This window comes from Mya arenaria, chromosome 16, assembly GCF_026914265.1.
Source record: "Mya arenaria isolate MELC-2E11 chromosome 16, ASM2691426v1".
Classification (NCBI taxonomy): Eukaryota; Metazoa; Mollusca; class Bivalvia; order Myida; family Myidae; genus Mya; species Mya arenaria.
Genome location: NC_069137.1, coordinates 5094481 through 5108840, shown reverse-complemented (window position 1 = coordinate 5108840; position 14360 = coordinate 5094481). Strand labels below are relative to the sequence as shown.

At 31.9% G+C, this 14360-nt stretch overlaps 1 protein-coding gene across 1 annotated transcript in view; it reads left to right on the top strand.

Annotated features, from left to right (window-relative positions):
- Nucleotides 1–14360, top strand: part of LOC128222380 (unconventional myosin-Va-like) — a 77969-nt gene that overhangs the window by 26646 nt on the left and 36963 nt on the right. The window contains exons 3-8 of the mRNA XM_052931354.1: nucleotides 7102–7191; nucleotides 7416–7478; nucleotides 8117–8212; nucleotides 11433–11474; nucleotides 13043–13127; nucleotides 14070–14169. Coding sequence (XP_052787314.1) covers nucleotides 7102–7191; nucleotides 7416–7478; nucleotides 8117–8212; nucleotides 11433–11474; nucleotides 13043–13127; nucleotides 14070–14169 — 476 coding nt within the window. The remainder of the gene's footprint in view (nucleotides 1–7101; nucleotides 7192–7415; nucleotides 7479–8116; nucleotides 8213–11432; nucleotides 11475–13042; nucleotides 13128–14069; nucleotides 14170–14360) is intronic.

Sequence of the window (14360 nt, the reverse complement as noted above, 5' to 3'; positions counted from 1 at the left end):
AAGGTCACATGGGTCAATATACCTTCAATCATCATGAATGGTCAATGAGAGATAACCACAATATAATCTCAACTTAGACCTAATTGTATACAATTTTAAAGACATTTTTAAAGAGAATACTTTTTTGGAAAATTAAATCCCTACGTATAATAATATTTGATTTTCAATCGAGATAGTTGCATGGTCCGCCAATGGAGAGGAACTCCGGGTCCGTTTCATTAAGTGTTTTCATCGTAACTTGAACTACATTGATGTTTCAGTTTATTAGCTGAACATTGGGAAAACCAACGTGTTCCGATATTTGAAGTTACAATATATTTAAGATTTCATAGTAACGATCAAAAGTCATGTATGAAACCAGACCATAGATCACAAGTTCGATCTCCGATCTCTTTTGGTAGGAATATGTAGTCTGTCACTCAAGATGCAAGTAAAATAACCAGTAGTCTTCATATTCTAGTATATATCACGCTCCAAGACTTTGGTACAAGCAATAATTTACTCAAAAGGCGCGAACACTTCTTGTTAACTTTCAAATCAGGATAGGATAATTAAGGACCACAAAGATCTAGTGGTGGCAATTACGTAAAAGCTCCACAATGTCGTTAGCAGGTGTGGGGTAATGAAGTTAAATGGTCAAAGTCCACTCCTTATACCAACGAAAACGAAAAGGTCCATCATAACCTTGCTCATGTAAGTCAAACTTGTTTTTGGCACATTGTGAAAAGCCAGTAATATAACATTGTTGGGAACATTCTTGCGAGTCTAAAACGGCGGGAAAGGCAAAAGATCCTTGTTCAACCAGTGAATTCCCGCCATAGAATTGTATCACTTTTACGCAATATTCATAGCAATGTCGGATAGCTGGTCCAACTTAACCGGTTTCTCTTTACTTAACCTAAATCCTACTATCCTTTATAATTACACGGACAAGTTTACTGTACACGTCCGTGATAAATGTTATTCAGTTATGTTTGACATCAAGCAAATAGTAGGTAGAAGCAAAGGGATTCTAGACCGAAGATGATAAACCAAGAGAAACCCGGCCTATATTCTGATTATTTTTTAAATTAATGGATTTTCAATACGGTCGGTTTTATCATTCATTTCGGATAATAACAGCATCACATTCCCAATTTTTCGCATGCGATTAACACCGATCTAAAGTATCGCAACGATTTGAAGTATCAATAGAAGTTAGAATATTGAAAGAAATGGATAACTAAGTTAACACGGTAAAGATAAACGTCCAGTCTATATCTGCTCGTGGTTCCTAATATGCACATCTACACAAGTGTTTTTTAAACGAATAAAAGAATACGCTTGTTCACTAATAAATATATTTGCTAGTCATTAAAAATAATTTACAAACAAATCAATTTCAATTGTTTTGAAAACTGCCGAAAATGTTTTTCTGAAAATGTTAGTAAGCTTTGAGCCATAATACATATTTTTCTTAACTTAATAAGAAGAAAAAAACTGCCATCTTATATTTAATCACCAATTTTATATTGCTCGGTTTTACACATTTGCACATAAATCCACTGATTTCAAGACAAAAAATAAAATGTTCTCAAAATGGACACATTGTTTGAATGCGGCTTTAATACATGGATTGATGTGAGTGGGGGCATCCTAGGTGAGGCCCGTTGCTCGCTATTTTTTTGCGCAAAATCAAAACCACCACATGCATCCCTGGACTTGGGGGCGTGGTTACAATTGACTGGTGCTTAGTAGTATCAGGCATAATGCAGGTTTCAATGCAAAATTTGCCCTGTATTTATCAATATAGGGTACTATTGGTGCAAAAGCCAATAAACATACCACAGTGTTTGCCTATTGTTGGAATAATATGATGTCTTTTTTTCTTTACTTGATTAATCTCACGCCTCTTTACGTCTTCGTTATTCAACCTCTTCGCCACATCTTCCAGCTTCCTTTGATATGCTCTTCCGTGGCAAAAACGCCAAACCCTGCAAATGGTGCGTTGTTCACCTACCCGCTTTGAATTTCAGGGATAAGAAGAATCACGTCCATTTCCGTACTGAATAATGATAATTACAACAAACAGCAATTGAAGAGCCCTTTACTTATAAGGACTTAAGAAAGATCGTATTTCTGGTCAACCGAACAACCATATGCCCCCCCCCGACTATATTTATTTTGCCTTAATATCATTTTTTGTAACCCAGACACTAAAACGGGAAAATGGAATTGGAAACAGAAACATGTTTGTTTCCTAAACAGTGCTTTCAATTGACCCGAGCTCCCGTGATAATTTGTTTATGACCAGAACTTAGCGAGTCAGCGTCAATTTTGACCAAGGAGAATTTAAATGCAAGAGTCGGTTGTCCGGAATCTGAGCATCAAAATGGCTGATTGTTTGTTTATTTAATAACAATATATATATACAACACATGCCAAGATAACTAAATGCCCTAAGTGACAAGTGATTAACGATCAACGGTGTCCATAAGCAGCAGTCAAACTCAATGTCATGATTAACTTCACCCATTATTTAAATTAAGAGATCCCTTCGGCAGTTTTAGCTTATTACAAAAGGTAATGCTTATGATATAATCGCGCTTCTTCGTGGTTAAATATTACATTAAATACCTTCTTAATCTTACATTTTGCCGTGTTATTGCTAACGCCATCATATATAACTATATTTCTTACACATAAATTGAACTTATATAGTTTGTACATAGCTTCTTTTGACTTGTTTGAATTGATGTTTACCCAAGTATATTGTACAATTGTGATTGTTTCAAATATTGTATATGTTAAAATCATCCCCCAACGGGAATAAAGAGATTGAAGAGAAAATAAATAATAAAATATTTGTAATCATTATCCGAAACCGATGTTTGATCATATTTTAATTAGTAATCACTTTTTTGCTGTGCTGTTCTGACTTTTTTGTTTTGTGTTCTTTGTCTTTGGCGTTTACCCAGTGCAATACAACCGGGTTTATGTTTAAACTTTTTGCTTCTGAGCTTGTTTCTGTAGTTTTTCACAAAGTAATGCAATAGACAACATCGTTGCACAACGTATTGTTTACAAGTTGTATTCATATTTCAACACACCTTCTAGATCTGCCAGTCTATTATGCCCCACCTTTTTTATCAGATCAGTATGGAGATTTCCGTTGGTACAGATTTGATCCCGTCCGACAGGACTTTTATACCGCCCTTTTTAAACCCCAACAATATGTAATTATGTTTTCGTTTAAAACGGTTAAACCTTAATGAATATTTCAATTTAAATACATATATAATATAATTAGCATTGATTAATAGTTCAAATAAGCTAAATTCCAATCAGAATCAGTTTTATTCTTTACCTTGGTATACAAATAATACACAGATACTGTGTAATATTTCCAAATGCATATTCTTGGACCTTGTGTATAGTACCGTGTCTTCATATGTTATGATAATTCAGTGAACACCTATACTTGTCAATGTCCATTAAATCATGTTTATCTAATTGTCGAACATTATCCATGATAACCTTTTTTTTGAAAACAACCAACCATTAAACTAAACGAATTTATTTTCTTACTTACACAGCGTTTTCCATATAAAGCTGTCGCCATCTTGAATTTTCCCGTCTTGGTACTTTCGGTTCAAACAGAACATATATCCTACTTCAATCGCAATATCGGAAGACAAATATCGATTTTTTACTTACTGCATTTTTACCGATAAAAGCAGAAACAATTTAAAGATATCAACTAAAATGATATTATATCCAATTCAAACCACAATCGAACTGCAGTCATATATGTTTAATGCACTTTTAAAAATTGTCTGCCTATGGCGGGTGTTGCATTATTTCATCTATATACAATACCTGGTTTTCAAAAAGATAAAAAAAACAACTGTAGAACATAAATAAAAAATATCAACAAAAATACATTGTTTACAAAGCAACACATTCAAAGAAATGAATCAGTTATAAGAATCAGAAATCTTTTTCGCGTGTACAGTATCAAATAAGGCCAAAAAAAAAAATATATATATATATATATTTAACTTAATTTACATTTATTTTCGAATAGAAATGAGGAACAAGACCTAAACAAGAAGATAGAGACACTAGAGAATACATGTATGTCTCTGAGGTAAGGCTTTACTAGTTAAAATGCCAATAATGCGGTAATTTTAACGTTAAATGGTGATACCTGAATAAAAAAGGCGCTACTGGAGGAGGGATAAATGGATTTGAAGTAAGGATTAACGAGTTTTAGCCTCAGAAAACTCGTCTTGCACTGGCCATTCTAAGGCGGAAGTCCAACACTTACTTATAAAAACAGAAGGAACGTACTCAACTAAGGTAAGGCTTTACGAATTCAATAACCTCGCATTCACTTTTTGTTCACCGGGAACCCCAATACTATTGATCAAGTTCAATAATATGATTGATTAGAACATATACTGCCTGTGTTTTGTTGTAATGCTTATGTTCATTTACAGATGTACCATTATCAATGCTGTCAATGTGTTTAAAATATTGCATATGTACATTTTATCTTTGTCATTTAAACCTTTATCGGAAGTTAAGAACATTATATGATGATGTTATGCTGATAATAATATAGATGCAACTTTAAATAAAGTATATATTGATATATATATATTGATTAAGCAGGTAAATTATTCTAGAATGTATAAAAGGAAATATTTTCAGGGCAAGCTGCAGTAAACGGGATACAGCTATAATAGAAAAAGTAGAAGAAGTGAGAAGAACACGTCGACAATTAAAAAAAGACCAAGAAAAAATTGAGTAAGGAATATATTTATCTATTTCTGTTCTACAATTTAATTTTGATCCGATTGTATACACAATCACAATAAACCATTTAAGACTATTTTATGCGTTGTTGTATAAAACATTACATTTTGAATTCAACACTCCAAACTGGAAAGCAGAGTACCACCCAACAAAGAATTGGCGTAAAATAAAAGAAGTGACGAGAAAATGTATGAAGAGGTGAACTGAACCGAAAAATGTATTTGAACAAATTACCATATGACTGTTTTAAAAATCCATTCAGATATATTAAAGTATATTGTGATGGATTCTATGTTAATTGTTTATTTGCAATGTATTCATGCATGCATCCTTTCCTTGTTTATTTTTGTCAGCTAGAATGAGCCTGTATCCTTGTACCAGAAAAAAGCAATTTGAATACGTATTTCTTTAAACTCGAGGATCTGACGTAATTCAAATGCTTTCTTCTTTTGTAGACTTTAGTTTTATCCTTAGTATTAACACTCTTTAACAACGTCCGGAAATTGGCTAATATCAATATCTTGATACAGTTTCTTATAATTATAGTTACAGATATCAGATTTACCTTTTGCGTTGTATCTTTATAAAGGATTGTATGGATAAAATTGAGGTTTGCGCACAAAAAAACAGGTTGAAACCCCCAGTAAATGTATATTTTACTGACCGTTCCAAGGCGGTACCTTACAATAATTGATAAACATACCTATTTTTATATATATAGTATGTTTGCACTATGCTGTTTGTGGAGTTTTGTGCTGTTCTTCTATGTTTCTTGTTTGTGATTTTGTGTTCTATGTCTTTGGCGTTTGCCCAGTGCCACTAACCCGTTTTTTTTGTTTTTGTTTTTTTACTACTGAGCTTGTTTCTGTAGCGTTTTGCATATATATTCTATGACATCATGTGAATTTCACGAGATAAATCTGTTTCATCGAAGACTTTCTTTGCATAACAGACCATTGCCGTTTCCTTCACACTTTTCTTTACCCAAGCAGCTTCGACTTCAGACTCAAACGTCTGACCCACTGTCCGTGTTTAAAATGTGATTAACATATTACATTTATAGTTGAAGTATGTTTATTTTTTTCATTTTTAATTGCATTTTTTTTCTCAGCCGTTTATTTTGCTTCAGGGAATTTCCGACACAAGTTCTAACACAAGAAGAGCAGCGAATGTTTCGAGAGGGAAAGTTATGACTTCGTGATACAGCGCTCATCGAAGACTCGATTCGGTGAGATACACCATTGTTTTTTTACGTTAAATGAAATAAATGTAATTTGGTGTTCAAGATCAATCCAGCTTCAAAAACTAAAGAAGTAAACACTTTTTGGATCGTTATTTTAGATTTAATCTCAAAACATGTTGATAAAATGATACAAAAAATCAAAAAAAAATATGTAAAATTGTCACGGACAGCTTTCTTACTTTTTAACCACTTTTTAAGTATTTGTCAGGATGAAGAAATATAAATTTCTAGGACAGTTATAAATGCCTATAAATATATTAGTTAACATTGACTGAAAATAGTGCAATCCGATTGCAATGTGTGAGTCACGTATCTCTGAATTTAAGCTTTACATATATATGAATACTTTAAAGGAAAGCAACAACTGAAAGACAATTGAAAACACAATTAAAACTAATATCCGTATTAAAATTAAAGTCAGAGTTTAAATTAATGCAAACAAAAACAACTCGTCTACGGAATAATTCCAAGCAGCTTCCTCTTTGTTCGAAAACAGAAAACCACTTAGTTAAGAAAGTTGATGAATAAAAGAATATGCATGTCTAATATAACAGGATCTCAAATGGGTGTTTATTGTTTATCAAATTTATTAAACGAGTTCATTTGAAAACGATTAAAGCGAGGCTTGTTTCTGTAGTTTTTCGCATAAAATTGATATAAAAATTAAATAATCTTTGTTTGCTTTTATTTTTATTTTGTTGTTCTATAATATTAATGTGTTGATAGTAGTACACAAGGGTTTTAAATTTGAATATATTCTGTTTATATAAATAAGAGCCATTTCTTAATGTAGAAAGAATTTGGTTGTATAGTAACCCCTGCAAGAATGATTACTTTTCTCAAAATAATGTAAGATACAAAAAAACACAAAAAAACATGACCTCAAATTTAAAACAAAGTTTATCTTGAAAGAAGTATTTCAATGAACAAATATCGTGATCTGCCATAAAGAGGAATCATTTTTTTAAGTGCAGTTGTTTAGAGCTATTATGTAATATTAATTTTATTGATACTTCAAACGCATTAATGTTGCAAATATGTGTAACTTATTTTAACAGAATAGAAGAAGAGATTAATGCTCGTAGAGAGGAGAAGATTAAGCTTTTGGAGAGGATTCGAGGTCAAGAAGAAGATCTACAAATAGCTAGGCAAGTAATTTGGTGTAAGAATTTCCTTATCTGAATAAACATATTCTTTTCTCGACCGTTTGGTATAAGAAGCAGAAGCAATACAACTGCTTATTTCAATCTAGTATTTAGTTCCGTTGTTATCTAATATTCTGGTATTAGTATTCGCTGCATTAATGCAAAAGTCCAATTTTTGTATAACAAGGTAAACATTTATAACGGTGTTTTTTTTCCTGTCTCTTTAGTGAAAATAAAAGGAAGCTGAACGAGAAAATCGAGGAACTGCAGAAGGAATGTACGGAACTGAGGTAAGGTTATGTATTATATGTATAAATTTTAACTTAACTATTATAATAAAATCAAACGACTATATTACACAAACTCTTAGGTTGAAGGTTTTAGACCGGATAAAAGAGGATATCGGCTACTGGAACTATCTTTATGTATTTAAATGTAATGTTGCCATAAGTGTTTCAATTTTACGTTTAAAAGTGATTTCAAGTGGTTCAACTTTCCCGCGTTATTGTGACGTCATTTGAAAAATTCGGTTACAGTCGGGTCGTTCTATTTACATAATGGGTAAAGAAAGGAATACTGAAAGGTTTTCTTAATGAAATGAAGTATTTTCTTGAATGAAATAATGAACTATTGGTTTAAATATAAGAAATAAATTGCGGAGTTGATGTCATTATCGGGGATATGTACGCAATTGGGCTGGTCAAAGTACGAGTGGAGTCCTTCGGACTCATGAAGTTATGAGCAATCGGTCAATAAAGTTTTTGTTTCATAAGCCGTTGATTTGACGCATGGTATTATTTATTTATTTATGAATACATATTCGTAAACGTGCTATTCCTAGAACGAGTAAAATATTTAAATCATTGTTTTAGCCCTCTATGCGGACGTTATAGCAAACCTAAAATGAATCATTTAAACTTTTTTTCAGGACAGCAGGAAATAATTTTTATGACACTCTAGCAGCAAAGTCAAACGAATTAAGGGAAACACAAGCGCAGTTAAAAACTTTGCAAAGCCAATTTGAGTAAGTATTACAAAGGTACACGATATTGCTAACATTGTAAACAAGGTCCATATCCGCTTGGACTCAATGATAACATATTTGATGTAGGCAATATTTCAAAATGTTATTATATTAATAGTTTTGCATTATTCTTAAAATAGAAAGCGTAAGACAAAATCACTTGGCAAGAGCAATAATGGAAACATTAAAAGAAAACAACGTAGAACAATTGATATGGAGCAGTGTTATAATATTCCATTACTAAACGGCAATTATCGCGTTCTTTCTACTTCATGTTCCTTTTTAGTAACTTCTTCACGCTTATTTGACAGGGAAGCGGACAAAATCATTTTGATAACAGATTCAAAGTATGAATGCGCTTGTATTGTTTATGGTTATACGAAACATAACCTTTATCCTACTATTGAGAATGTTGATACACGCAAATCATATCCAATAAAACTTTGTTTTAACAAAAAGGTCATACATCCTCCCAATTTATATGGTTTATTCAAGAATAAAATGTAGAAAAGTGTACTTCGCACTCCTTTAAGAATAATGAAGCACCAATAATATGTTATAAATATAAACAGCCTATTAGAAATTTCATATTTAACTATAATAAAGTAGTAGAAGAAGATGACATTTCTGCAAATACACCTTCTTATTGTGATAGTAATGATTTTATGTATCGCTACGACCCTGTTGGGCGTATTGTTACAGAAGATTTTAATTTTATTAATAAAGGTCCTAAATACCGGATAGCATCTGAAATTAGTCTCCATACATGTACAATATAAATGACATAAACTTTATCCAAATATTGTAAAAGCTGGTGCGAAAGAGAAGTGGTCGAACTACTTAATGCCTTAATGTCATGGATGAATTAAATATTGTACCTACTAGATAAGAAAATAGATGTTTTCAATAATAATCCATTGGCCCTCCCCCAAAAGTATATTTCGTTAACTCAAAAGCTGATCATGGGTATCAAATCTCTACATTAAAGACTTGTATTTATACCAGTTAATAATGTAATCATAGTTTGACTTTTATGTTATGTTTATACTATCATTGAAGAGTAACATTCTTTTAGAACCTACCTTCCTAAATCAAAAATCGATGATCAAAATATTATTTAAAATCAAATTGATTATAATGCTAAATTTCAAGTTGTGTTGAATAATGATCATAAAAACATTCCTACAATACCATGGTTACCTAAAAAGCATAAAAATCCGTTTAAATCACGATTTATAGTTAATTCCATTTCTTGTTCTACTAAACAGGTTTCAATTTCACTAACATCCTGCTTAACTGCTATTTAGTTTCATGTGAAAAAATACTGTAGCAAAAAGTGTTAGAATTTGTAGTATTCTACGTCTTTTAAACAGTTATACGTTTATTTCTTCTGAAATACATTTACTCATATGTAATTGCTTTGTTAATTGTGTCATCAACACAGGTTATATTCAACGGAAATAAACGGCAGCTAGCAGTTGACGAGAGAGAGAGAGAGAGAGAGAGAGAGAGAGAGAGAGAGAGAGAGAGAGAGAGAGAGAGAGAGAGAGAGAGAGAGAGAGAGAGAGAGAGAGAGAGAGAGAGAGAGAGAGAGAGAGAGAGAGAGGGAGGGAGAGGGAGAGAGAGAGAGAACAAGAGCGAGAGAGAGAGAGAGCGTGTGAGAGCGAGAGAGTGCTATTTCGTTTGTTTTTCGAAGAGTATAATCATAGACACATTGTAGTAGTAATCATAGTGCATAAACGAACAGTTCGTATAATAAACAAAATTGTGTTGGCGTTTTCTTTTCAATGAAATTATATGCATTTTATCCTTAGGTACAAGAAAAAAGCTTTAATGGCTTCAGAAACAGAATTAAGGTAAGCCAAATTCTATCACGTTATTTGTTGTGTTTTCAATATGTAAATTGAAGGGTTATAATGCATTACAAAATTATAGTAATGAATATATGAGTACCGTTTAAGGTCTGTTTACTCTTGTAAAAAAACTTATATAACTTAAGATGCTTAAGATTACGACTAATTATAACACAAATCATGTCGTAACATGTTTATGTACATTGTAGTTTAATACAAGAACATCAACTATTCGAGTTAACATAAATAAACTGTATTTTCAAAACTCACACTATAAGAATATACCTGTATTGTATTCAATTCGAAATAACAATAATTTAAGACACGGTCATAGGGACAAAGTCCTACCAATTTTATACCTGAAATATCAAATGAAATCATATGTTTTATCCTTAGATTAAAAGAATTGGCTTTAAAAAATACAAAGAAGAGTTAAGGTAAGCCAATATATATCACCTTATTTGTTTTGTTTTGATAAGTTAATAGAAGGGCAATAATGCATTACAAATTTAGACTAGTGAATTGAAGCGCACCTTCCCCGATAACTATGTGTGTTTTTCTGTTAAAAACATTCACGGAATATTTAGTTTTACAATTACAACCCAAGACTAATTTTGTAAAAACTAAAACCAAATGTTCACATGCGAATGAATACACAAGTTTAATTATGTTTTTGTTTTGTTTCTAAATACACTGTAAGCTTTCCGTTAAGATCATTTCATATTCCGAAGTCTAAATTAATTTCATTACACTAGTAGAAATCGCGTATAATAATATAAATATGTCACAAGGCTTCGTCAATGAATACATTTCAAGCAGCAATAGGTAATGTGCATTTCCAACATACAAATTGATATATTGATAAAAAAACATGCTGATAACGTTAAAATGTATATATATTTATAAAGAAAGCATTTCTTTCATTCAATAATATTTCAATTAAAATCAAGTTTTAATCAAAAGCAAATTTACCTTCAGAGAAATGGACACGAACAAATCATACTTTTTATTTCCATTTTCGTTCGAAATTATCAAATTGTGTATTCATTCTCATGGTAATGTTAAAAGATGTGATTGCATTTAACATTTATTTCTATACTTACATCATTTCAGTAACCTGACAAAAGACCTGGAGGAAGAATTAAAACTTCAAGTGCAGGGACGGATTAAGTATAACGTTTACTATTTTAAATAATTTTGACGTCATCCTCAGGGACCCAAATATTATACCATTAATTTACTTTCAATAATAGTTAAATGTAGTATAAATAAATTAAGCTGTTATTTGTCAAGATATTAAAAGCAATACCATCGTAATAGCAAGATATTAAATGAAGATGAAGCAACACTATTATAATTTGTTTCAGGTTAACTTTGGATCTTTCGGAAAAGGAAGAGGAACTAGAAAGGTTTGGACATTATTTCCTTCACTGCCTTAGATTATTTCGGCCTTCTGACGCGGTTAATCCTACGAACTATATTATACCCAACGTCTTTCGAAGCAATATCGGATGATTTGACTTAGACAGCACTGACTAACTTCGCACTACACAGTCGCACAAAACATAGTTCATATGTTAGGGCTAATTAGCAAGGTTCAAACCCAGCTCTCAGAAACCAATTTAGGTCCCCTCTGTCCGATATAATCGTACGACAGACACGATCGTTAGTTGTATATGAACAACATATACAACAGTTGTATATAATCACATTTAACTGAATATTTGTGTAAATCGCAAAAGATTATGTACACTACACTGCAAGAAAATCCTCTTATTGCCAGGAACATCGTTGATATTGTCATCGCGTACATCTCATCTTTATATGATACACCTTTTGCATTTCTTCTGTTCGTCTTATCTTCGCTCCACTTCATTATGAATTAATCACCGCATATCTCCTTTACATGCCTATAGTATAAACTTTTGATCAACTCATCTTCTCTCGACAAGCCCAACGCATTCTATTTTGGTCATCCCATTTACCATATACACGCATATTGCATAAAATTATGATCATCTCATCACCTCAGATGAAATGGTTTGTTGGGAATTACACATCTTATAACTTTAAACAGAGATGGTAACCATTGAGATTTTGGGCATAATATATTTGGTTCAATGATATGCAATTATTACCAAAATGGTGATGAATAAATGAAACCAAGGTCTGAAGAAACCGGCGTATAAGGTGAGGTATAAATAGATACATGTCACATGACTGTACTTTTTGCGCTAGGTTAAACTGTAAACGTCGACACTAAATTAATAATAACTTTGTTTCATATTGAGAAACCCATGGCAACTGCCTCACTGGGTTAGATAGCATGCATTGAACACATTTCATTATTGTAATACATGGTAAAAATATTCGCATTCAGTCAAACATATTGCAACCACTTTAGAATATATCATCCACAAGTTTGGAGAAAACATTTCAATTAATGAATTCTAGATATGAGACCAAATCTTAACCCCATAACACTAACAAAAATGAGTTTGTTTGTTTTCAATCAGCAGCATCTTTTGAACCAAAACCAAAATGGCTGTTTTTCTAGCCGCTATCTATGCTATCTGAAAAGTTAAAGGTAATCTTAGCTAAAATGCCACACTAAAAAGGATTTATCATAATTGCAATTTTATAATTATAATATATGAATTAATGATGAATGGAAGGGAACCAAAGTAGAAAAAAATATAATACGTACTATTGATAACTATTTCCCTCTATCATGCATTCTGTATTTGATACAAATATCAATGAAATAAGTCAGGTGCATGGTCCTTTGTAAATGGTTGCTACAACACCATACCCTAGGGACGCTGAGGCTGCCACGCAGTTGACGCTGCAATGACGCTATGGGCGAATATAACAAATGCTATGACAATGCCTCGACATTTATTCATTCGAAATAATGAGACTACCTAAAAGTGACTTTGGAAAATAATTATAATTATTGATGTTTGAATGTTTTCAGGTTCCGTATAGAGTTAAAACATAAGAGAGGAGAAAAACAGGATCTCATCTCGAAGAATTACTTACTGCAACAGAAATACGACCAGGTTAGGTTTTGCTTGCAGTGATTTTTCTTAGTGCATGTTCTGCCTTTTAAAGGCTGTTTCCCCTTGGGAAAGAAGTCCATCTTTCCCAAACATTCAAAGTATCTTCCCAATTCAGTGAACACAGTCTACATAAATGCATATAAAAGCAAAGTTGTTCTTGAAAAAAATATGTGCAAGGTCAGCTCTAATATAGTATAATGCATTATTTTCTTATTATATCACATATTTAAACAAGACTTGGTATTTTCTTAGAGTCGGCAAATTTCCCAATTTGGTAGGAATAGGCGATGAAACTGTTTTCAGAAACAAACAGTGGCTCGTTTTGTTTATTAATCAACGAAATATATTTAAAAACTCATATTCATGGAAACATTAGCTGCCAAATGTTTAAAAAATCTTTGATAAATTGTCCACGAGGATATCGTTTGGCTTTTTACACATTTAATTGATGTGCTTGGTAAATGGTTAATACAGGATAAATATTTACCAATCAATAACCGTTTTGGCTAACTGACAAACTCAAATAATCAACCAGTTATATACGCTTGGTTTTGTCTATTTTAATATAAACACAGTAACTTTTCCCGATAATTAAAGATAATTGACAAATTAAATCATTTAAACAGAAATTGAGCTTGAAAATAATCAATGAAATCATTCACCTTACTGTGTAAAAAATATATTTATTAACATTATGCTATAAAAAATTGTCACATGCCATGTTTTTGTTTCTATACATATTGTTGTGACGATGAGCTTTTTATGATTAAGTCTGATATAATTTCTGTTCTGATGTGTTCTGTGTTATAAAAGGAACTTGACCAATTATATTACTTTTTTCTTGGTTTCAGAGGAGTTGGCCGAAGACTGTAAACACTAAAACCAAGACATAAAAATTATGTCCATAGGTCTGAAATTGACCAATCAAATCCTTTCTTACAGGATGTTGAGCTGCGGTTAGAGAACACTAATATTAATTCAGAGCTAGAAGCAGCCAACAAAAAAGTGAAAGAGCAGATGGAAGCTATGTTGAATTCTAACGGTAAATTCAATCAAACCCCATGTTTAATTATTCTAACCAACATGCATTTAAACCTCTGGTAGATTGGATTCAAAAGTGGTAGAATGTTTAGATCCCTTGAATTTTAAGTAAAAAACAATGATGGTTACATTTTTTCAATAGAGGTAGATATCATTTTCAGAGCCGTATAGTGGTAGAGAGGTCTCAAAAGC